Source organism: Falco punctatus (assembly GCF_963210335.1).
Source record: "Falco punctatus genome assembly, chromosome: 3".
NCBI classification, from domain to species: Eukaryota; Metazoa; Chordata; class Aves; order Falconiformes; family Falconidae; genus Falco; species Falco punctatus.
Genome location: NC_137582.1, coordinates 120931820 through 120957045, shown reverse-complemented (window position 1 = coordinate 120957045; position 25226 = coordinate 120931820). Strand labels below are relative to the sequence as shown.

Here is a 25226-nt window from a genome sequence, read left to right as displayed (position 1 = left end):
CCACAGCCACGCACCCTCCCCCTGCATGGGACAGGATCAAAGCAGCAGAGCTATGAGCAATTTCCCATAATTAAACTGATGCCATTCTGTCATAGCAAGGCACTGCACCCTAAGGCAGATAATAGCTTTGTAAAGAAGGACGATAGTTCTTTTCTCATTGTAAATTACATGTGTCAGTTTACTTCACCTAAAGAGCACCGTCCTTTTTTCCTTAGGAGTATCCCACCCATTTGCTATTCCATCTCTTGGTAATGCTGTCTTATTGCAGTGGAATCAGAGAACTTCCTCTCCGAGTGTCTCATTAACAGCTATATTTGCTGACGAGGGTGGTAGGTTTAATAGAGCCGCCCATTCAAACTCACTGTAAGAAGGGTTCCCCTTTCCAGACAGCCAATTTCACATCTTGCCCGTACAAAATACATGCACGCTATAGAGGTTGGATTTGCAACATTGTTTGGTAACAAAAGGCAGGAAATTAAAGAGGCAAGGTTTGGGTAAAAGCGTGTGTGTTCTTTCTCTTTACCTGCTGTTGTAAATGACACTGAAGATTATTGCAAGCTTAAGAGCAGATTTTATGCAGAAAAGACTTGCTTTTTATTTGTCAGTGAATGTATGTGCTACATTAGGCAGTGCTTTGTATTTAGGCACCCTTACTATGTAGTCTGTTTGGAAGGGAAACATAATCATAAAAATTGTAAAACCATAAATGTTTGCAGAAGATTAGAAGGAATTCAAGTTTAAAACTGTTTTGATACATTTTTCAAAACTGTCTGTGTTTCAAGTTACTGTCTTTGGTTACTGCTGCAGAGCCAGGTTGTGTGTGCATTAAACTGAGCATGAGTCCCTGAGGTTTGACTTAGTACAATGTATGTTTAGATTACTTTTAATGGCAGTGTCTCATGAATGGTAGACATTCAGTCAGTTATTCTGAATTACTTTTGTGCAAAATATTTACTGTTATCCTCTATAGAAGTAGCAGTGTTTAATTACTTAAATACAAATGCTGAAGTAATTTTTTTCCTGTTTGTTTTCTTTTGGATGTAATTACAGAAATGTGGGAAATACTTTTCCAAGGCTTTTGAACTCAGAAGTGGAACAGAAGGAAGACACAGGGGGACATACACCATTCAGTGTTATTTTCCTTGCACAGGAAAAAAAGATCATTATGAGATGAGCACTAAAGTCTCAAGTTTTCAAAGGTTTGCATAACAAACAAGAGACACATTGTGGGTTGCATCTTGACTTTGAAGGCTTGCCACTGTCAACTGAAATAAAATGGCAAGGTTTAAAGCCTTAACCAAGTTCACAAGGAAAATATTTGGACTAAAAGTTTTGGAAAATTTTCTCTCTTTGAAGTAGTTTGTCATGTGTTACCAATGTGAACTTTATTGACCTTGAAACTTTTTTTTTTTTTAATCAAATAGCAACTAGTGACACTTTAGTAAAATCTTAAATCAACAACCATCTCCTGGCGGCTCCAGCTTCATAGCAAATGCAGGCAAAACAGGGAATCTACAGAAGAGACCTTTATTATTCATAAATGAAGCCTGCCAAAACCTTCCCGAAATAGCATTCAAAGACCCTTTTAAGGTCATGGATCCTGAACAAAGCCAGAAGAGCACAAAAAAGGCTGAGGAAAGTCCAAGAAAGAGGCTTCCCAAAGGAGAGGCTTTCCAAGCCAGTATTTCATCTGCAGCTACGTACCAGGGCAGCTCTGCTTCTTCGCAAGGAACCCCTCTCCGAGATATCATATCGCAGCAGCACTTTTCTGGTTCTTTGCCGATTCCAAGAGAGGAGTCTCAGGAGAAGACTGGACATCAGCAGCAACCTAAGCCTTCCTCTTTTGAGCATCCTCCCCACGTTTCACAGCTTCAGCAGCACGCACTGTCACCAGCATTTATGTCTCCTGGGAAACCAGAACATGTCCTCGAAGGTCCCACGTGGCAGCTAGTTGATCCAGTAAGACCAGGTCCCTCTGGCTCCTTTTCATCACCTGGGCTTCACTCTCACCACGGCCAGCTCCTACCTTCCCATTCACCAATCATTCCTGGAGAGGACATGCCATCTGTTCAAAAGGTCTATATCCCTCGCCCTTCGCAAGTTTCCTTAAAACAAGCTGAGGAAGTGCACAAGAAGGAAAAGAAACCTCAGAAGCCAGGCAAATATATTTGCCAGTACTGCAGCAGGCCTTGTGCGAAGCCAAGTGTGCTCCAAAAACATATCAGGTCACACACGGGTGAGAGGCCATACCCTTGCATTCCATGTGGCTTTTCTTTTAAGACTAAGAGCAACTTATATAAACATAGGAAATCTCATGCTCATCGAATAAAAGCTGGGCTGGCCTCAGGGATCGGAGCAGAGATGTATCCATCGAGCTTGGAAATGGAAAGGATTGGTGGGGAGGACTTCGAAGAGCCAACAGAAGGAGAAAGCACAGATTCAGAGGAGGAAACGGGTGCGATGTCAGGCCACTCGGTAGAGCTGTCGCCGAGGCGGAAGCACACCCTGCTGTCCAGCAGCCTGCTGAGTGGGGGGAGCCAAGGCTCCAGCCATGACCGGTGTTCGTTGTCTCATTCCAGTATGTCCCAATCTCTTGAGGACAGCAGCCAGTTCGTGGAGCCCTCGTCAGACCATGCTCTGAGCCATAAATCTGAAGATACCCATACTATAAAGCAGAAGCTTGCACTCCGCTTAAGCGAACGGAAGAAGGTGATAGATGAACAAGCTTTCCTGAGCCCTGGGAGCAAAGGGAGTACCGAGTCAGGCTACTTCTCACGATCAGAAAGTGCGGAGCAGCAGATCAGCCCACCAAATACTAATGTAAAATCTTATGCAGAAATTATTTTTGGGAAATGTGGTAGGATTGGGCAAAGGACTGCAGCGTTAGCTGCAAACACAACCCAGGGGTTTCCGCACTTGTCTACCGAAGAGAAACCTAGTATGGTACCATTATCTGTGCCTAGAACACAGGTCATTGAACATATCACTAAGCTAATTACAATTAATGAAGCTGTTGTAGATACCAGTGAAATAGATAGCGTTAAGCCTAGAAGAAGCTCTTTATCTAGACGTAGCAGCATTGAATCTCCAAAGTCTGGTGTATATAGGGAACCGTTTCAGTTTGATATCAAGTCTGGTTCCAGTAGCCAGTTGGATGCATCAAAAGTGTTGACATCCCACGGTGAAAAAATTAAGCCCGAACAATCATTGTTGTCACTTCAGCAATCCCACAGTGCCACAGAGACAGTGCCTCTCCTAAGAAGCCACTCAATGCCTTCTGCTGCATGCACTATAAGCTCCCCACATACCTTTAGAGGTAGCTATTCATTTGATGATCACATCATGGAGCCTGAAGTCTTAAGCCGCAGTCAAGCTTTTTCTTCGCATCCTCGAATGCTAAAACGACAACCAGCTATTGAGCTACCTTTGGGAGTGGAATACATCTCGGAGGAGGTTAGCTCCGCAAACAAAGAAACTGTTTCCAAACCTCCCGAGGAGCCTGAAACCAAGGAAAGCGATCTTACCAAAAAGTCACGGAAGGGTCCGAAAGTTAAAGGGTTCATGTACGAGTGTAACATATGTGGTGCTCGCTATAAGAAAAGGGACAATTACGAAGCCCATAAGAAATACTACTGTTCAGAACTGCAGCTCTCAAAGCCTCGTTCTTCCACTTCCCATACCTCTTCAGAGACTGAGAAAAGTGTTGCGGATCCTGACACATGGCCCCAGATCATGCATTACAAGCTAGGGAGCAGTTTGGAGCTCACCCCACTACGAAAGAGGCGAAAGGAAAAGAGTCTCGGTGATGACGAGGAGCCTCCAGCTTTCGAGTTGTCTGACACTCCTTCCTCCAGTGCTGGGCCAGCAACTCAGTTTGCAAACCCAGCATCATCTGATGTCGCTTTAAACCTGACCCGTGAATCCATTAAGTCACCAGCAGATACAGGTAAATCCGCACCTTCTGATGTCAGTGGCAGCTTTCATCCCAGGAATACCAAACCGGCTTCGAGTGCGGAGGGCAAAGAGAGGAGAACAACCTCAAAGGAGATATCTGTCATCCAGCATACAAGCTCCTTTGAGAAGTCTGATTCTATCGAGCAGGCGAGCAGCTTGGAGGAAGACAAACCCTTGTCGCAGTACTCCTCTCAGCCGCCCCCCCAGCAGAGCCGCCCGCCTCACTCCCTGCAGCCCAAGCTGGTACGCCAGCCCAACATCCAGGTCCCCGAGATTCTGGTCACTGAAGAGCCTGACAGACCAGAAACAGAGCTGGAGCCTCCTCCAAAAGAGCCAGAGAAAACGGAGGAATTTCAGTGGCCGCAGAGGAGCCAGACCCTTTCTCAGCTCCCTGCGGAGAAACTCCCACCAAAAAAGAAGAGGCTGCGGCTGGCAGAAATGGCTCAGTCCTCCGGAGAGTCCAGTTTTGAATCAGTCTCTCTCACCCGAAGCCCAAGTCAGGAAAGCAGCATATCCCACAGCTCCAGCCACTCTGTCTCGTTCGATCGTGAAGATCACAGCAAGTCTGAGTCAAGTAGCCAGCCCTCCGAGTCCCACCCAAAGCCGCCTGGTGTTGGCTCACATATGTTGATGGTACCAAGCCACCATCATCATTCCAGGGAAATGCGGAGATCTGCTTCTGAGCAGACACCGAACGTGTCACATCCCTCCCAGATGTCAGAGACCCGCAGTAAATCATTTGACTATGGGAGCTTGTCATCCACTCCTGCCTCCACCCCCGGCCCTTCAGCCTCCTCAGCTCCACAGGAGAGAAGGAAATGCTTTCTGGTCAGGCAAGCATCCCTCAGCAGACACCCAGAGCATGAGCCAGACTCAGCCCCAGCAGGCCGGCCAGAGACAGAAGATCCTGTTCCTTCTTCAAGTAAATCTCCTTCAACAAGTCTGCCCCATCAGCTGACATCTTCATCCCCTTTGCCGTCTCATGGTACTTACCCTAGTGAAAAGAGTCAGCCAAAAGACAGCCCTCCGCCAGCATACACCCAGCCATACACAGAAGCTTTGCAAGTGTTTCACCATCCCGTACCACAGCTAACGCTGCATGAAAAGCAGTTCATGTCCCCGCAGGTTTCTATCTTTCCCTACCAGCACCTCCTGCCTCAGCCCGGGCAGTCTGCGGAGCTCTTTGCCACGCACACTGTGTCCGACATCCTCTCTGCTCAGTTCACCATGCCCCAGATTCCTCCTTCCATATTTCAGAGCCCACCACTGCCCCTCCCCCAAACGCTCATCCACCCAGGCCCGCTTCATATCGCTCCTCCGTTAATGTCACACCCTGCCGACATGCCCTTCAGGCAGCATCCTTCATTCCTGCCAGTGCATTACCCTGGCTCCTCACCGATCCCTTCAGCCTTTTTTCTGCCTCTTCAGTCCCAGTTTGCTCTCCAGTTGCCAGGTGAAGCTGGTGGACATTTACCACAGATCAAATCCAGTATATTCCCAGCAGCAGGAACCTCCAATCTTTCCCCGTGCACAGAATATGGCTCGGACAGTAGGTTGCACCCTCTGACCTGCACAAGTCCTTCGGTGTCTGTGTCCACATCTCAGCTCGTCGTTCCTACACGGTCAGACCCAATGGTGTCACTTGTTGTCCCTGTTCGCATCCAGACAAATATGCCGTCCTATGGGAGCGCGATGTACACAACGCTGTCCCAGATCCTGGTCACGCAGTCCCAGTGCAGTTCCTCTTCTATTGTCCTCCCAAAATTTGATGATCACCAGCCCAAGGGCACCCTAGTCTGTAGCGCTGATGTTCATGGACTAGGTTTCGATCTGGCACAGATGATCACGGAGGATCAAAGGAGCATTTTCCAGAGCCCCTATCTGAGAGTGCCCTTACCCTTACCAGAGCGAAAAGGCTACATGCCACTCACCTCCCCATCAGACAACGTCCTCGGACTGGAAGGAGGCTCATCAACAGTTGGCGGAAGCAAAAGGATGCTCTCTCCAGCTGGAAGTTTGGAGCTGACAATGGAAACACAACAACAGAAAAGAGTGAAAGAGGAGGAAGTGTCTGAAGCAGAAGAGAAGTTGGAAGTGGTGAAGCCACCCAGTGCAATAGAGGAAGGGAAAAAGCAGGATAAATCTCACTTTCTTGCAGAAAGCCAAGGCAGGGTCGAAGTTGAAACACCACCTAGTTTGTCTTTAGAGCAGCCAGAGCCAAAGGAAATCCCAAGTACTTTGCAGCAAGCTGTGTCCCATTCAGGTTCTCCAAGTTTTGAGGCACTGGAAGAGTATAAGCAGCCAGCTGGCAAGCAGTTCATCAGCAAGGCATCTTTGCAACCCGTGAAGAAAGAAGACTCCAAAGAACTGGTGGAGCAGTCTCCACCAAACCCTGCAAGCGCTGCACCTCTGTCCGAGGTCACTCATAGTGCAATGAAGTCTCGAGAAGGTACAGACATGAAGAAGGTACTTCAGTTCCCCAGTCTCCACACAACCACTAATGTCAGTTGGTGCTATTTAAACTACATAAAGCCAAATCATATCCAGCAAGTTGATCGACGGTCTTCAGTGTATGCCAGCTGGTGTATTAGCTTGTATAATCCTAACCTTCCAGGTATATCCACTAAAGCAGCCCTGTCCCTGCTGAGGTCCAAGCAGAAGGTGAGCAAGGAAACCTACACCATGGCTACTGCTCCACGTCCAGAGGCAGGCAGGCTTGTCCCATCCAGCTCCAGGAAGCCAAAAATGACCGAGGTAATGCAATCCTATATATTTCTTCTCATCCATTTGGATACATGGGAAGAGGGGGACAAGGGACGGGGAATTGCTATTCTTAGTTTAGTAGGAGTTTATTCATCCCTCTCTCAGTTTGGTAAGCATTTGTTCTCAGTGAAACTTTTAGAATGAAGAAGCGAAAACCCCCTGTAATGAAAAAAAAAAAAAAAAAAAGGCAAGCCTGCTCGAAGGCAATGTGCCATATTTCTGTTCTCCAGTTTCTACTTGCCTTGTAATCAAAAGAACATGTAGGAATCACCACCACACCATGAACTGCCACTGCTCAAGCACAAAGCATTAGTCTTGATTTGCATTTGTCTTGATATTTCAAATAGCTTTACAACTTTTTTCTTTTTTTTTTTTTTTCTTTTTTTAATAAATGCTGTTATAATTCCCTACGTTTTGCATGTTATAAATGAAAAAGGATTACCTTGGGGAAATGGGATTCTGTCTGGTTGTGCATCTGCTGATCTCACATTAATGAACATGGAGAGGCATGCTTATAGTATTTAAAAATATTAAAGGAAGATTTGCAAGTGTACTCTAGGCCCCTAAAGAAGTGTAAAGGCATGCAGTGACATTTATAGAAGTGCCTCAGTAGGTTAGATATGGTGTCTTGTTAAAACACACGTGGTGTTTGGTCCATGTAGTTCATGTCCTTAGCTGTCTGCCTGCTTTTCCAGGTATCTAAGGGTATTTTATACCTGGCCTTTAGAGTTAAGGGGAGCGAGGCAAGCAGCTTCACAGGGGCAGAGCTCGCCAAAGGCACTGGCCAGGCAGAGAAGTCTTTGAGACACTTCTGGTAGCTGCCTAGTGTTATGTAGCTCATTTTGAGGCCAGACTTTTCCCCTCTTGGTTAATGCTGAACCATGCAGGTCCCTTTAATCCAAATCGTGTTCATGTAGACTAGCAAACAGAATTGCTCTAAAGATTTTGCAATTTGATATTCATCTCAAGTCAATTTATATCGATGGATTATTCATTTTATTTCTGTATCATGAAATGAACTCTGAATATTAAATTTACCATAATCGCTGCTGGAGCTGCTGCTTATAAATATGTCTTAAAATACACAGTAGAGTCACTTTGATTCAATAAATGTTTATTTCTATTGAACATTTCTCCCATTCTTCTGCAGAAATCCAAAAGACAGAATTTCTAGGGACATAGGAGCAGATAATTACCTGCGCAGTGCAATAACCATGCTAATGCTCCATATTTATGCACTCGTTTTCAAAGGATTTTATCTGAACGGTGTCATACCATCCTTGATTTCTCCAACAGAAGTGCCTGTGCTCCTCTGAGCTTTGCTCTCTGACATGGTGCTAAAATGCACACCAAGTGTGTGTTTCAGAAATACGAGACCCTCATACCCTGAAGTTAAAGGTTAAGCTCTGGACAGGAATGATTAAGCCCTTACTCATCAAAATGCATATTTCACTGCATGCATTTGCTCAAAAGACTCAAACACCTTTTAGAAAAAACCTTAAAAGCTGACTGGTTGTAGAAGCTAAGGTTTTCATGGTACAGCTTGCAAAAGTCAGAGTTTGTCCTGCCAAATTCATGTTAGTTCTGACATTAGTTCCTGCTGCTTAAAGGAGTGAGGTTTGCAGAAATTATGGTAATTTCAGTGGAGATAAATTGACCTCATGCCAGGCAGAGAAATAGGTTTTGATTAGACGATCAGTAGGAGTGAAATCCTCAGTTTAGTTTTTAAAAAGCCTATGACTGGCACAGATTAGGAAGCAGCGTTGCTGGTTACTCAGGAAGATGCGATTAACAGGAGCTGCATAGCAGTAGCATCAATCAGAGGTTGAAAGTTCAGCCTTCAGTGAACTCTGCTCTAGCTATTTTTCTTAAATATTTTCTTCTTGATGTAACTAGAAGTTGTCAGTCAACACAACAGAAAATGTAAAAAAACTCAAATATTTTGTACAATTATGCATGCAGCAAGCTACCGGCAAGCAGTAGTACTGTGTATACAATCTACAAACTTGGCTTGGTTTTTAATTTACCAGTGGGATTTACTGAGCAGATCAATTCTGAAGTGACTGTAGGCTCCAGCGTGCATGTAGGGATGGCTAATTACACTGTATCGGGCTTGCACACTTTGTAAATTAAATGAGATTGTAAAAGGGGATAGTAGTGACTGTATGATTTTGGCTCTCTCTGGTGCCTTTCAACTGTCTATGTTTTGTGCTTTCAAAAGCTGCAATAAATAAACCTCATGCTACATCTAGCAAGTCAATTGTTTTGTATTCCTCAGTAAATAAGGGACTGAACTGGGAAGGTTATCACTAACATTTTTACGAGCATGTAGCTCATATCAGGAGGTGAAGTGACAATGGCCAAGGTCTAATTTTTGAAGGTGCTCAGTGTGTCTCCTGCCACTGATTTCCTCTGTGCACAGATGTCTCCATGCCCAGAGACACCAGCTCAAGACTGTTTCTGCTGGAAAATTGTTAAACTGGTTCCTGGCACTGTTCTGTCCTGGGCTGATAGCCCTCTCCTGAGCAGTTCCTGGGCACATTTAGGGAGATAGGACAGGACAGGGACCGTTCCCAGGAGGACCTAGGAAGGGTTAGGTGGGTCTGGTGGTGTGGATGTGGGATCATCTGCGCGAGCTGGCTCCGGGGGCAAAGAGCAGTCCCGGGTGCAGGTAATGCTCCGAGCTGAGCTTCTGAAATTACTGGGCAAATTTGAAATGTTTGACCTCAGTTTTGTAAAGCTACTTCTTAGTGAGTCCATCTCTTCTCCTGCTGAGAATCTAAGGGCAGTACTGGCAGCTGGCTGCTGTGGAGGCCGGGTTAAAGCCCTCTGAATTTTGCAAGTCTGAGTTTGAGCTAATCACTCTTTGGCTTCCCCTATAACCATGGGAGACAAAGAGGCACCTCTTGTGTGATTCATCCTCCCTTAAGATAAGTGTCTAAGGTAGGGCAGATGAATCACCCTTGAGAGCTGCCACTCTTTCCAGCAACTATGAAGTGTAGAGGGTGACCAGCTCTGCTTTTGACTTCTGCCAGTTCTTTGGCTTTGTTCACACCAAAATCCCTCTTCATAACCCTGGTCTCTCAAATGCCTTCAATCTGTTCCCATAAATTATATATAAAGCCAGGACAGGGGTAATTCCGTTGAACGTCAAAGATCTTCTTGCACTTGTAAAAAGCAACCTGGGTGAGAGGCAATCTGCAGTCCTCTTTCAGAGCTTTGGAGGACCCTGCTAGTTGTGGTCGTAGAGGGGCAATGTCCCAAGATCTCATTCTGGGTGTGGAGAGCTCCCCTGGCATCATGCAGAGCTGGAGAGGCAGCTGTAATGTTTAGGTCCATATACTATAACAAATAACATTAAATATGCTAGCTGAGATGTCAGTGCATGACTTAAACCTTGGTCCAAACAAGGGGTGGCAATTTTAACAGTGAAAAAACAAGTTCTACCCTGGGAACATCTGGAGAGGTTGAGGGTTATTTTCTCTTGTTGGTTTTGTGGCTTTCTCTGTGCTGTGCCCTTGGCAACCAAGTTTTGGTGAAAGGAAATCGCCCGAGAGCTTTGACTGTCAAGAGATTTATATTAAGTTCATGTGGCTGAAGTCCAAATTTGTGTGAATGTGCGTGCATGTGGGGGAAACCCAAAGGTTGAGGTTAAATATATCAATTCTACAGATGCCTCCTCTCTAGACCTTTGTAGATGCATATAATAGAGAGAGGATTATCCAAGGACAGAGCAGTGGATTTGGGAACAGAGACCTATGGTTCTACCACATGTTCAGAGTGACCCCAGCCAAGACACTTCTCTTTATGCCTCAGTTTTCCAGCTGGCAAGAACTGGATAATATTGAGCCACCATATGCAGGGGGTGATTTAAAAACTTGTAAGCGGTCACAGTAAATATAACATAACCAGCAGGGCTCAAAATTCAGAAGCAGAGGCCCTGGCTGTTAAGAGGATGTCCTAATTACTGCACTTAGCTGTCAGGAGCAGCATGTGCAGTAGGTTGCTGTCTCTGAGGCTGTTTGGTCTGTGTCTGTCTTAGAGTGATTTTGTATGTAATCATTGATTGTTTTGCTCTTTTGGGGAGATAGGTTCATTTGCCTTCGCCCCTTTCTAATGAAGGTCGAAAAGATATAACTAGAGCTGAGAAGGAAGAGGATAAAAGAGGAAAATTGGAAGAAGAGGCTCTTGTAACCAAAAGAGGGGAGCCAGTCAGGATCAAGATCTTTGAAGGAGGGTAAGTGTCTCATTTTATTTCCCTTTCTGTGTTACAGTTGCATAGGAGTTACTGATAACGATGATGGCAAGTCAGTGAAGGTGCCATGTGGAGGTGAGCAGAAGTCCAGGTATGGTTGGATTTCAGCTTACTTTCCACAGCCACTGTAAAAAACTGGCCCTCGAGATCAGTAAATACTCCGGACTGCGTTAATTTTCTTTTTTTTTTTTGAGTTGTGTTTAAGCTAGCAAGCACCTCGATATCTTTTCTGAGCGGGTGGTTGAGCGAAGACAGCTGAAGAGCACAAATGCATCTTGTAGCTGTCTCTGATGTGACAGAAGTGTGCTCGGTATCTTTTAAATCCTTCCAGAGCCACCTTCTGAAAATGATGTTCCTGATGGTTGTTACCATTACAAGGAGGATCTGGGGAGATCTTTTCTGATGCCTGGGGTTTGGGTGGGGGAGAAAAGAAGGTTTATATTCATGTGATTTTAATCCCACCCAACCAAAGTAGCTCAAACCAGAATGGATGCAAGATCTAAATTTGATGTATATCTTAATTCTCAGCTCCAGATAATTCAGAGTACTCTTCAGTAATTCAGCACTGGTCTGATACTTCTGTTTATCTTTTCAAAAATAAACAATCAGCTAATAAGTAGCATGTCTGTGGGGTACAATTAAAGATCATCCTTCCTGTGTGTTGTTGCAGAGGGGGCCAAAGACATGTAAGAAATCCCTAGTAGGGTTCATCAGTTCTGCTTTTGCCATTGGGTGGTCTTGTTTTTTGTATGTAAGAAAAAGGCTTTAATTAGTCAGTAGTTGTGGTTTTCTGCTGTTACTAGTTGAAGTTTGCTTGTTTTTAAAAAATATTTCGTTAACAAATGATCAAACTAGCTAATCAAAAAATTAAAATACTCCTTTGGGAAAGGAAACCTGCTGCTTTGTTCAAAACTCACCTCCCACCCAGATGCAGGTGCTGTGCACCCAGTGCAGGTTTAGATGCATGTCAGCAGTGAGTGGGGAACGCAAAGAGCTAAAGGAGTGCGGACCCGTGATGGGTACGACCAAAGTGATTGAGGGAGGGAGCCAGGGAACAGCAAGAAAGCTACAGACGGAGGGGTACGATGGGTTCGGGGTGTTGCCATCACCCTCTTGTAGCAGACAGGGCCCATGGGGCTAACTGCGTGCTGGGTTTCATTGCTCTAAAGCCCATGAGCAGCCTCAGTTTCCCTCAGCTGAGCTCTCCCAGAGCTGTGGCCGTTTCAGGGGGACTCGGGCTCCTTCCTAGATGTGGTGAAAGAGGCTCAGTTTTAACATGAATGAAAGTCACCCTGCCCCTCGCAGAGCAGCTCTGCAGAGGCTCCCTGGGGAGAAGTGCTGGGTGCTGGCTGCTCCCCAACTGTTCCCCACCAAGACGAGCTGCATCCCCACATCCCTGTGCTCACATGGGGAAGCTGTCTGTGTCCCTGAGCCCAGCACAATGGATGCAGAGTCACATTTTCTAAACAACAGACACAAAATAAAGCAACTTTTTCAACATGTTCCATGTAAGCCAGCATCAGGGAATGTATTAGTCATTCTGAACGTATGCTATGTTTTATTTTAAAGTTCCTGTAGCACTGACCTAAGGCAGCCGTCCTTCTGGATGTGAGACAGAATATAGTAGCTGTTTAACGCCAAGCACAGGCACTAATGCAACACACCACGTCACAGAAATAAATTTCATATCTAAATTACATGCCATACACACTGCTAAGAGGTCAGGCAAGACAGGCTGTTCTCCCGAGGTGCTTTGGTGCGTACCTGGCGGTCCGTGCCTAGCTCCCGCAAGGTTTCTCATGTCAAATTGTTCAGCCTCAGCAGCTTATATCTACGAGGATATTTCCTTGAAGTAGAGGAACAAGCCTGCAGATGAATCTGCATGGTGCCTAGTGCTTTGTGCGAGATACTGAAAGGATCAGACCCCTTTCCTGGCCATCTCTTGAAAATGTTTTACAAAAAGTGCGTCATTCTCAAGACATTATTTCACTGTCTTCCCCCCACCCCCAGCCTCCTGAAAATTTCCTCCTTGTCTCATTTTCCCCCTTATTTATTAGTTTCACATGGTCTGCTTCTGGCTGGACCCATCCTTCCAGCGGGATGCAGTTGGTTTCAAATCTTTTGGAGCCATCCCATGCTTTGTTGCCTCAACCAAGGAGGGAGATTGTAAAGAAATGCAAGTGTTCTCACAAAAGGTGAACTTGCTGCAGCTTTATTAGCTCCTTCTTCCCCTCAGTTTCTATTTCTTTAGAGCTCTTGCCTTTCTCACTGCCATTTTCAACACTTGCTTTTTCCCTCTACACAGTCTCCTGGCTCCATCAATCCCGTAGCTGCCTTTCCCCTGTTACATTGCTTGTAGCACTGCCAGGACCAGCTCGCTACTTTCCCTGCTGCTGTCCAGCCTGCTGGCTGGAATCATATTTCTTGGCTTTCAGAGAAGACCAGAAAAGACAGATTTCATACTTTCATTATACCCAGTGCCCGTTTATAAGGAACAAACTGATGAACCTGCCAGAGTCTCTCGGAGTGTGTGGGGCAGATGGGCTTCCCTTGCAAAGTCTCTCCCATTTGAAGATGTCTCCTGCCTGGCCGTGAAGGTGGATAGTTGCTTTGTTGTGTTTACCTGCTGGGAAGTGTTTTGGATACAGCTTGCAGATTCCTTGAGCCTTGAGGTACATTCGTACCTGGGTGTAGGGTCCAGGCTCAGCAATGCCATGCATGGGGTGTGCTCAAGCTCAGTTTTTCCCTCATCACTCCTTCCCTGAAGAATGTCAGTCAGCTTCCTGTGATGCCATCTCAGGATGTGGAGTGGTGGCCCCTGGGGCTGTCAAAAGGACCTGGGTGGTGGGAGGTGTTTGGCTCCAGCTGAGTTACCCAGCCATTGGAGCATCTACCTCCCTTGGCCCCCTGTAGTCCCTTTGTATTGTGCCTCTGCTTCCTGGGGACTGCAGGAGTGTGTGGGTCTTTCTGCCTTGACTTTTCCACAGTTAACTGCAGACAGGATCCACAGAGTTTTCTATTGGGCTCCTGTTTAAAGAGCAAATTTCTCTTAGAAAGCAAGTCTTAAGGTCATTCCATATGCAGTTTCAGCAGTGGCTTTTTACTTGCACTCCTGACATTTTTTAAGACTGGATATAGCTCCATTGCAACCAGCATTTAGCCCCCACCCCACGGGGACACCACATGTACTTGCCTGCAGAGGAGGTGGGAGTCGTTTATCACCCCACGCACAGGCTGGGCGCTGCACAGTCTCCTCAGCTTGTGTCTGGGAGAGCCATGCCATTAGGCAGCCAGGTCAGTGTTTGTACTCCTGAAGGAATTGATACAAATATCCATTGGACTTGTCCTGAGGGATATTGTGGTGGTTTTGAGCAATGAAAATGACCTTTGAATGTCAAGCTGGCCAGTACTGCTTCAGGAGAAGTGCTGTGATTCCTTGGTGGCTCTGTGTCACCTTCATCAATCCACTCTGGTACTTTGGAGGCACCAGGCCCATTCTGAAATCTTACATCATGAAACTGTAGATTGGTATTGACCTGATTTGAGAGTGAGGTATGCGATGGTATCATGGTCTTGTCAGGGAAATGTTGCCTGTTTACTGTGCATTAGCATTACCATGATGAAATCTGATAGTAGTGGGGTAGGTACAGTCAATGTATGTTCTTCTGTTTCATAGCCAAACTCTCTGGGCTTTCAGGGGGCCCATCAGGACGGCTGTCTGTAACTGGTGGGGAAAGCAATACTAAGATATAGAAGGTTAAAGGCCACTAACCTTAACTGACATCCCCAGCCCAGGGTTATGTGAAATGAAAACTACGTCAAAAGGAAGGCTCTCTTTGAAAAAGTGTGTGGCTGCAACCTCATGGCTGCAGACCTGAGTATCCTTGCATTCGCACCTTAAAAAATACGTCCCCTTCACACCATCCCATGTGTACAAATCCACACATGAGCAAGAAGAGGCCATGGTGATGTAGTGTATCGTTCGAGGGAGATGCTTATAGTGCTGTTGTAACCGAGGCTGCTCTAGGCATTGATTTGGTCTGACTCAGATATGAATCTGAGTCCTTTGCTCTTTGTCCTCATCAATAAGTAACAGAGAGTTGCAGGTTCACCAGCTATGGGATCTTCTGAACTGAGGTCCTGCACCCCCACCTTAAATCACTGCTCCCTTGAGCCTGGGCGAAGCCGCTTCTGCCTGGTACAGTACAAGTGACGGGGGAGTTGAGCATGGTCTGTCCATTGCGTTCCCTGGAGACCCCCAGGGCTGGAGGGGCAGGGGCTGCTGTGTGGCGCTGCCCTTTGCCTCCATGCTGCGGGGCTGCTTCTGGGGCTTCGGGCAGGCGAGAAGATGAGGGAGCTCTACATCTACCTAACTTGGCCTCTCTAGCGAGAGACTTTCCCCTGGGTTGAAGGAAAATGGAGAAGCCTTGGGACCGTGTTGTCAGACTGCTAATTAGTGGATGTGTATGAAAAAAAAAACCACCCACCAAGCCTTTGGGGGACCCATTAGCTGTATGCAATCCTCCCTTCCCCCAGCTATCCTCCCAGTTCTTGCCATTGTGGACTCACTGGGATCTGTGGTTGGCTTCTCTGGGGTGATCTCACTCCACTTCTATGACTGGCCACAGAAACTGCAGCTCCCACCACCCGCTGACACACACCTAATGGAAAATCCCTGGCACAGCAATGTGAGAGTTTTATTACCCTGGAGAAAGCCTCTCTGTTAAACAAGCAAAGTTTCTCAGCGTGTAACTCTGCATCGGACCCGGTTCGGTCAGGGGATTTCCTTTGCTGCTTAGATGAGTTCTAAGAATTTACCGTGTTTATTTTGAGAGAAGTCATTCTTTATCCCAAAGACACTAACTTCAGCAAGCGCTTTAGCAGCAAGGGAGGAATCCGAGCGAGCCCCCATCTGCAGCACATCCAGCTGCCGCGTGCGCCAGCACGGGTGAACGGCTGCTGCTCCCTCATTTACCTGCAAACCTGCCCGAACCCTGGCGGTGGGCTCACCTCGCAGCCCAGGGCACTGCCCCACATGGGCGTACATCTCTGCAAAGCAGGGCTGGTGGTAAACAGCAATATTTTACTCTGTACTTTGTTCCTAGATATAAGGAAATAATGCCTGTAATTTGCATTTTTAAGTGAAAGGGGTTTTCCTGAGACAGGTTGCTTTGCACAGGAGGGAGAAATTGGTGTTAAAATGTTTCTGTTGAGGTAGTGGTGCCAGACTGACCACTTGGCATTAGTTTGAGCATCTCATGGGGTTTGGTCGCTGGATTTTCCCTGTCCTGAGAAGCGCTGAACAGGCATTGCTGTGCTCCGTTTGGGCAGCCCTGTGGCTGCACAGCCCTGCGGGACATCTGGTCCTGCACGTGTCAGGCTGTTCTCTGAAACATGATGTTTAATGTCTGAAGCATCAGCTTGTGCACAGGTGCTTATCCTGCTTCTGTAAAAAACCTGTAAAAAGAAAAAAGTGTTTCTTATATGCGAAATTGTGTGTTTGTTTTTCAGATAGGACTTTACACCAAAATGGAGAGAAGAGCTTTCATGCCGCTGGCTTTGGCACTACCAGGGCCAGCCCTGGTGCCTAGGCAGAGCTGAAAATGATTAACCAGCTCTGGGAAAAGGGAAGAGCATACCCTGGTTTTGTTTATGCTCATATGAAAAAAGACATGTTGTGTTAGGTACTGGCGGCTCTCCAGGAATCCCTACCAAAGTAGCCAATCCCCATTTCCCTCTAAGAGGTTGGCTTTCTGGTGGTCCATGCCCAGGGGGCTGGGGGATAGCTCTAAGGGTCGTGGTGCTCACACTCACCAGGTTCCATCCTCATGGGCACTGGGTGCTGTGCTCCGTGCAGGGGCAAGGACAAGCCTCATTTCTCGTGCCCATATAAAAGAACATAAGGTCTCTGTTGAGCACCATACGTTTACACTCTTTCTTTTTCATAGCACAAGCAAAGCAAGTTTTCTGCTTAAAAAGCTAACAATCCAAAGGAGACAAGACACAGGGTGGTAATTTAAGGAAGGACAGATTTGTGAATTTTACTGATGCTGACAAGATGAAAGGAGAAATTGTTTGAAGAGACAGGTTTGCAGGCAGTGAGAAAGGCAGCTTGAAAGATACATTCAGGAATAGCAGCGGAGAAAAATAGCAGCTAGAGAAAAAATATTTTCAAAATGAAAGGAATATGTACTTTTTGCTTTGAAAATCATTGAATTCTTATGTTAAAATATACTTAAAAGCTACTGTGAAGACAAGGTTCAATTCAGCTTGAAGCAAATGCTTTTTTCTCCCCATCATATGTCTTCATGAAAATTTGGATTTTTCTTTCTTTTTAATTTTGGGTTCAATTAAAAAAAAAAATCCCCCTGGCAACTCAGGGAGTAGCCAAGCTGAAAAATTCGTTCTTGTCAGTGGTGTGTTCAGGAAATCTTTGCTTGGATCGGGAGCAGCAAGGCAGACGGCAGGAAACTGCCCACGCAGGAGGAGGGAAGGGAGAAGTTTGCAGGTGGAGTCAGTGCAAAGAGCAGGCAAGTAAAGGTGTAACTTGCTTGGCTCCAGCTTTGGGCACCTCAGTCTGTCTGTTTGCTTTGAGCTGCTGCTGAGATGTGTTAGATAAGAGCTAGTGTGTCTGGGAGAGCTGACAGATTTGCTTTCGGAGGGAAAGTGTAGGACGGCTCTGTAACAGCGCCAGTTCCCGGACCTGCCACTCAGCAGATGGTGCTGCGTGCCAAGAGCTCTTGTATAAGTAACCTTGTATAATATAGAAATAACCTGGGGTTATTAACTTTAAAGCAGGTTATTAATTTCTCTTGGGAGTAGCTTCTGGTTGTATAATCACTATTGAAGCATCATGCAAGATCCCAAGTGGTGTATCTTTGGGACAGAACTCAGGGCTTGAAGAACTTTCTATTTTCCTTGCTCTTATGACAACACCTGCAACCTGTAAGTTGATTCTATCCCTGAATCCTCCAGGATGCATGCAATGCGAATCAGCCTCATTCACATTCAGTCTACTCTTTTCTATCTCCTTTGGTTGCCCCTTACAGATGCCAGGTACAAAAAAAAAAACAAAAAACACCCACAACAAAAAGCTCGCATTAAATCCTGCTGCATATGTTTCAGTCAACTAAGCGTGGACCGAATCTCATGTTACCATCCCAGTCCCGGTACAGCTGGATGGAAAGGTACTTGCAGTCCACGGAACCCTGTGCTCTTCATGCTTCTGGTGCGGTGATGCTGGGCCATCCCTGCACCACCACCACCTTGGCTCCAAAAAGCAGGACATCCCCATGTGCCTACGGCTCGGAACTTTCCTTTAGTACCAGCTGTGTTTGTGCTGAGCAGTTCCTGAACATGCTGTTCCCTGGCCTCCTGTGAACGGTGGTGGTTAGAGCAGAGCAGTGTGACTTGGGGATGTTGGACTTGTGACTCACAGTGACTCTTGGATAAGTTATTCTCCTCTCTACACTTCAGTTTCCTTGTTTGTGAGAGGGGACACACAAACTCACCTGCTCCAAAGCTTGATTATGTTATGCCTTTAAAGTGCCTTAATATTCCTCGGTGGGAATTGTTAATGTTTCGTCTCCTGAGTATCTTGTCACTTCACTTGACAAATTGGCTTCATTCTGCAGCTTATTCCTGCTTTCCCAGGAAGTTTGACAAACACAGAAGGAATTAGTCTAGGTTGTTGTCTGGTTTTCTTTATTATTTTTCCTTAATTGTTTTTGCCTGTACAGCCAGCCCGCTTCCTTGACATGTCCTGCTGGCAGGTGCCCGTAGTGCAGCTTGATGCTGATTTCCCACAGCCAATTATTAAAAAAATGTTATCTCCAGTTTCCCATCTGACTTTATGTGGGATGCTCAGCTTTCTGCAGGGATTTCTTTCCTCCTAATTAGAGATCCCTGTAAGCATCCAGCCAGCCAACCCGTGGGCTTCCCCAGTGTGAGATGGTTACAGTGGAGCGGAGGCAGTGTGGTCCTCAGGTGGAGGATGGTGTACCTCCTGAGCCCAGCATTCCCAGTAGGGTTTTCCCAGCCTCTTATTCCACTCACTAGGACTTTTATCTTCTGTGGTTACACACAGACAAGAATTCCCATTTGCTTTCAGTTCAGATAATGAAAAATACAGACTTAATGAACAGTATTAAGCAAGAAAATGTCTTTGATACCTTGCACAGGTGCCTGGGTTACCCGGCAAGGGCCAGCCTGCCTTGCTAGCATTGTGCTGTATCTTTTTTTGGGAATGAATGGTGCTCCAGCTGCCAGACTTGTCAGTGTCCTGTTGTAGCATTACATTAATTAAAAATATACTAATAATTGCATTCATTCCAGCAATTACTTTGCTTATAATACAGTGTAGATCCAAGGCTCAGTCCAGGTAGATAAAGAGAAGCAGCCCCTTTCTGCAGGCTCTGAGACTGACAAGCAAGTACATCCCTGGGGTAGGACAGAGCATGATCTTCCTTCTTCAGTGGAAAGATGAGTTCAGGTCCCTGCAGAGGCAGAGGAGGAGCACTGTCTTGCTTGAGGTACCCCTTCCATGCCCTGCCAGAGATCTGTGACCCTGGCCATCACCCCACTTCTCTCTGTCATCCCTTTGCAAAACTGGGGGCAAAGTGGAGATGACAGTAGCGGGTGTTTCATTTTCAGACCCTGTGTCTCTCATTGGGGCTGTTTAGACCATTCCACGAGTCTGCAGCGTTGCCTCTTCCCTGAACCTATGTGCAACTTCGTCTCATTTCTGGGAGTGTAGTTTGCTCATGAAACCCTACATGCACTACTCTGGGGTCATTCTCTGTAGTGAAGGCACAAAGTATATGCACTCCGAGAGGGGAAGAAGGTAAACATGGGGAAGATGACACTGTCATCCCAGGCAGGGAGGGTCTGAGGATGTAACCTGTGTGCTGGTGGGCGTTTTATACCAAAGAGTTACAAACCAAACTGGACAAACAGCATTTGGGCCAAAATGCATCAGTGGGCATTACAGGTCCAGTTGGCAGAGCAGAGCTGTGCCTGGGAGCTGGCAGAAAATGTGACATCTATGAGCAGCTGAAGGGACACAGAAGAGCATTTCACAGTGCCTTGGTCACACAGGTAAGGGGAGGCCAGTGGAAAGGAAGAACATGATTTGATCAGACAGACAATTTTGGCAGCTGAGCAGGAATGCAGAGGGGTAGAAATTGGTTAGAAGGTAACATTGCAATTATCCAAGCAGGAGCAGGTCAGGCTGTAAGATCTGAGCTCTCACAACAAAGAGGGAGAGCGTGGGATGGAGAGAAAAATGGTATGAGTTCCTGCCAGCAAAAAAGTGAAGAGAAAGAGAGGATGAGGGTCAGAGATTATCCTAGGATAGGGAAAATTACATACTCATTGGACTTGGCACATGCAGGCACCAAGTGAGTAACGGTCATGTCTGTTTGCATTTCCAAGAGTTTCGTAAGAGTAAGCATTTTTTTGCAGTTTAATAAAAGGCAAGCTGGGCACTTTCCTTTGTCAGGGACTTGAAAACAATAATGTAAAAACATCTGTGTGAAGTCCTGAAATAAGTCCGTGATCACCTGGACTGTCCTTCTGCATCTTGAATTCATAGGCATGACACAATGTCTTATTCTGAGCCACTGCTTGATATGGGCCAAATGTCTGGAATAATAAGCTCTCCCCATTCGCAGACTATTTATGGGCTTGTGGCAAACATCAAGATTATAGGGTTTTCACTTTATTGATTCAGTGACACAATTTCTACAATTAATTCAGTGGAAAATTTAAGAAGGCAAACGTTTTTACCAGGTTTACTTAGGATTAGCCAGTTCTTAACATCTGCATATCTAGGCAGCCTGTCTTACACAGAAGTGTAATTTATAGAAGTCCTTTAATAGATTCCAAGTACTGTGCAATCAATTAGAAGCTTGATGTTCAAATAGACAGACCCAGACCTGACTGCCTGTTACTAAATCCATATTCCACTAGGTACGTGGCAGGAAGATGACTGAGAATATAATTCTGCCCTGATTTTTGGGGACTTCCTTTTCTGTCCCTTTCTAATGATGAAAACGTTACTTTTGAGGAGACAGGTCTCTTCTCAAGGCAGATGTTAATCTGATTCCTGTTTGGTGGGATTTTGGTTTTGTTGTTTTTTATGTTGGTTTTTTTTTTTAGTCTTCCCAGGTGTAGCAGTTGATTTTTCAATTCTCTTTAGTATTGACCACCAGAGGATGCTGATGATGACAGATGGGATGTGAAATTCTTGTGAACAATCTACATGATAGAAATGATAGAAGTCCGAGAGTAAAGTGTGCCTGAATTGGACTTGTGAAAAGTGACATGCATTTGGGAGCATGAATCCCATGAAATCCACCCACTGTGTTTCACCTAGAGAGGGACCATGTCCCTGAAAATCAGGGAATTAAGCACTCCCCACTCCCAGTTTGGATTCTGAATTTTATTTTTGGAAAAGTTTTACTTTTTTTTGTATAATTTGGAAGTTAGTACATGAGTCATACTGTTGGTGAGAATGCTTGTAAGAACTGAGTAAAGCCTGTTACATCCTTAAGTGGTGGGACTGTGAGAGCCAGACTCTACATTTAAGAAAGATTTTCCAAGTCTTCCCGTTTTGTTGCTGGAAGGAGAGCAGCTTAGCTTGTGTGCTTTGTCCTGATATAGCCCATCATGTAACTGGATCTTTGATGGTTTTTAATATCATTGTTCATCTGCACAACTGATGGAGGTGCAGTGCCATGGAAGGAAGGTGAGATCATTCCTCCTCATGGGACGCTGCTGGGCTTGCTCAAGGAGAAGAGGCTTGAGAGGCTGCGGGATGTGGCAGGAGCAGATGGAAAGAAGACCAGCAGGACCAGAGGGAATGAACATTCTGCTGCTGCTCAGAAAGTCAGCAAGTTGCTGGAGGCAAGGATCCAGCTGCAAAGATGTGCTGGGCAGGGCTGCATATAAACTTGTTGTTGTTGTTGTTTTCTTTTTTTAATACTCCATCTTCCCAAGGTGCTTTTCACTATTTAAAAGTTATAGTTCCATATTTTTTTTTATGATAAAACACGGTTACCTACTTTTTAGTTGTAGTCTTTTTTTTTTTAGGAGGAGATCAGTAGGGATGTGCTGCAGGCAGATGCATCTTAGACCGTAGCCAATCTGAGTCCCATGATCTCTGGACCATGAAGTGCTGTAAGGCAGCTGCCAGCCCAGCTCAGTTCCTCCAGGATGGAGGAGTGGGGAAAAGCCATGGTTACTCACTGCAAGTGCTTAAAGCAATTTCCCTGTCCTGAAGGACCTGCTGCTGCATTGGATGAAAAGGGAGGTGGGGGTTGTGGTGTCCCTCCTTAGAACCATGTGAGACATTCATGTGTATGTGTTGAAAAATACAAATCCAGACTGACTGTAGCTGCATGCTGCTTTATGTGTAGAACCTCAGACAAAAGGCAATGTGACCTAATAAGATATTTTTTGTGGGTTTGTTTTGCTGCTTGTGCTGGTGTAGAGATAAGGCTGAAGAACTACAAGATTTTTAAAAACTGGAAGCAGGGAGGGGAGATTACAGGCAGGGTCTTGGCTGACTCTCCTGATAATGTTCACCTGGCATCTGTGCACTGTGGTTCAGTTTCTTGGAAGTTCATGTGTTTCTTAATTCTTGGGTGCTTTTGTCTCTAAACTTTATTCAGGGCTTGGTGTGTCAAACAGGGGAATAATCAGATGCGTGCAACCAAGTTCTTATAATGCTTATTCTTATATGCTCCAGCTTCTTGTGGACCCCGGACATGATTGAATTGGTTTGTGTAACTCTTGGTTGGGTTAGCAGCACAGTAGCGGCACTTTCAAAGAGCAAATATTTCTTGCAGATGTTTTAGATCAGCAGTTAAACCAGTGGTTTTCAATGTTTGTGAATTTCTTGCCATTCTTATTTAAACAAACTATTTGATGGAAGAATTACGTGGTTTTCAAGGTTGCAAGAGCCTGAGCACTTACACCGCTCTTCTGAAATCCAACTGTATGCATTTCAGTCCCCTTACAAAACCAACGGGTGCTTCCAAGTGTGGGGTTATCTGCAAAGCATTGGCCTGAAGTGTGCCAGAGCAGCCTGTGCCTGCAAGCTGGTTTTGATAAAGTAAGAACGTTTCCCAAATGTGAACTGAGCAAAGACCTTCATTACTAAAAATATAGCCCCTCTGCTTGGCAAGAGAGCTGCTATGGGGTGAGAGACCTGGCAGCTGGCAGTTAACTGGCGCCGGTCACTGGGGGGGACACTGTGCTCCATGAGGTCCCTGCGTTGGGTGTTGCAGGGGTAGAATGCTGCTAGAAAGAAGCAGGAGATAGAGAGCCTTGGGTGGGTTTGGCTAAAGAATGATCAGTTTTTCACAAGAATTCAAAAAAGCTGAGTGATGTTGGGCATGTGCTTACTCAGGCCATGTACAATGTAGGGGGGAAGCTGGTTTTTGCATGGCTCTGTTCTTGCCTTGGCTTGTGGGTATTTTCCCTCTTTCCCAAAATGTTACAGTGTTGAGCTGCAGTGAGATCTCCTGTGTGTGTGGAAATGTAGGGTCACAGTACAAGTAAAGGATAATTAGTCTATTCACGCTGGTTGTGAATGTTTTTGAATTTTGGAACTGAGAAATGCTAGTTGTGCTGCAAAGTATCACTAATAACTATAACCTATTATGAATTTAGCTCTTTATGTGTTGAACCTGGAGTTAAATTTGTTGAACTGAAAGCTGAGTTCATCACTCAGAGGAGGACTTAATCTTCCGAGGTGCTGAGTAATGGGCAGAGCTCGTTGCAGTCATTAAGAACTATGATTATTTGTACCTGTGCAAATTGGTCCTATATATGGGTGTCACTGTATGAGTTTAAGAAGCTCACTCGCAGCATCCAAGAACTGTGGCCCTACTGCATGGTTGTACCATTAGCGCTGATGGTAAATTAAGAAGATGCTAATACATTGCAAAGGGTACTTGCAGGTGGCAGCAGCCTGTAAAAAAAAGAAGAGCCCTGAGGGATGCCGGTCCTGCACTGTGAACACCTGCAGCCCGCAGCTTGGCTTCACCAGCAGAGTCAGCACAGAAATTCCTGACCCTGTGCCGCTGGCCATGATGCATCGCCCTTGCGCAGCGCAGCAGCCTCCAGGGTGCTTGGGCACAGAACATGCTTGGGTCTCTCTGCAGAAGCTTCGGGCATTTTTTATTTCTTGCAGTGAAAAGCAGTGAGTTAAAATTGTTTCTAATTCTGCCCCCCCTCCTTCAGAAGAGGGCTTCACGGTCCCTTTCCTGCACAGCTCAGAAATGCTGGAGAGCAGAGGACGTGTCAGCAGAAATGGCAGCCAGCTATTTTTGCACAGACAGTCTCTGCAGCCTTCCTGCCGTCTCGTAAGAAGTGTGAGTCGTGTCACCAGAACTGCCGAAGCCTCCAGCAGCCAAGGTCACATCTGGAGCAGTGGGTTTGTGAACTGTGCCTGGGATCAGATGGCTTCAAGTTCCTCTGCAGATGGACCTGTCGAGGGAACTCCCAGCTGGATGGTGATCCCACGAGTGCTGGTGGTTGTTGGCAGCCTCCTACCACTTGATGTTTATCTAAAAGAGCGGAAGATGAGTGGTTTTGACGAGGAGTTGCCTCGCATTCTTGCAGGGTTTACTGTCGCATCGTCTTCAGGCAGCAGCATGTCTTCCAGCAGAGTCTTAGTTGGAAGCAAGCCCTCATGTCCCATACGAAGATGTGTACCTGAGAGTCCCCCAGGAGTCTGTGTGTGTCCCCCTGGCTTGGGAAAAGTGCCACAATCATAGGATAAGCAAGGATGGCTGGTTTCATAACTTTCTGGAGATAAAAATGAATATATTCTGGTCTCAGGAAAACTGAGCATGATACACTGGTACATTTGACAGTCTCCCTTGCACACATGCAAAACAGAGTGAAAGCATTCTGGGCAGGGATTTCTGGGATCTTTCAATCTTGTTCTTTCAAAGGGAAATATCCCGAACTGTTAGTGCAGAAAGGGGTTTCCTGAAATACATGGAGAATGGTCTTTACTTCCCTGGGTACAGCACACTCTGAATAGGTTGAGTCTTGTCTGCGAGCCATGTGATATTGAGCTTGTCAGGATCCACTTCCAGGTGGCAGCTCATCTCAGAGGTGGGACCAGAGATCTCTCCCCCATTCCTTGGGGGTTAGTCTGGCTCCCGGCACCCCAGCTTTTCTGCTGGGTTGGCATCAGCTTCTCTAGTGGCAGGAGAGGGCTGCAAGCTGCTTGCCATTG

The 25226-nt window shown here is 46.0% G+C and overlaps 1 protein-coding gene across 8 annotated transcripts in view; it reads left to right on the top strand.

The window, feature by feature from the left end:
* The window catches only part of HIVEP3 (HIVEP zinc finger 3), a 287505-nt gene that overhangs the window by 216761 nt on the left and 45518 nt on the right, over positions 1 to 25226 (top strand). For all 8 annotated transcript variants that reach the window (XR_013926807.1, XM_080379503.1, XM_080379499.1 and 5 more), the window contains 2 exons: positions 1051 to 6708; positions 10809 to 10954. Coding sequence is in view for 7 of the 8 variants with exons in the window: in XM_080379503.1 (XP_080235629.1) it covers positions 1594 to 6708; positions 10809 to 10954 (5261 nt within the window). In the remaining variant the exon portion in view is untranslated. The remainder of the gene's footprint in view (positions 1 to 1050; positions 6709 to 10808; positions 10955 to 25226) is intronic.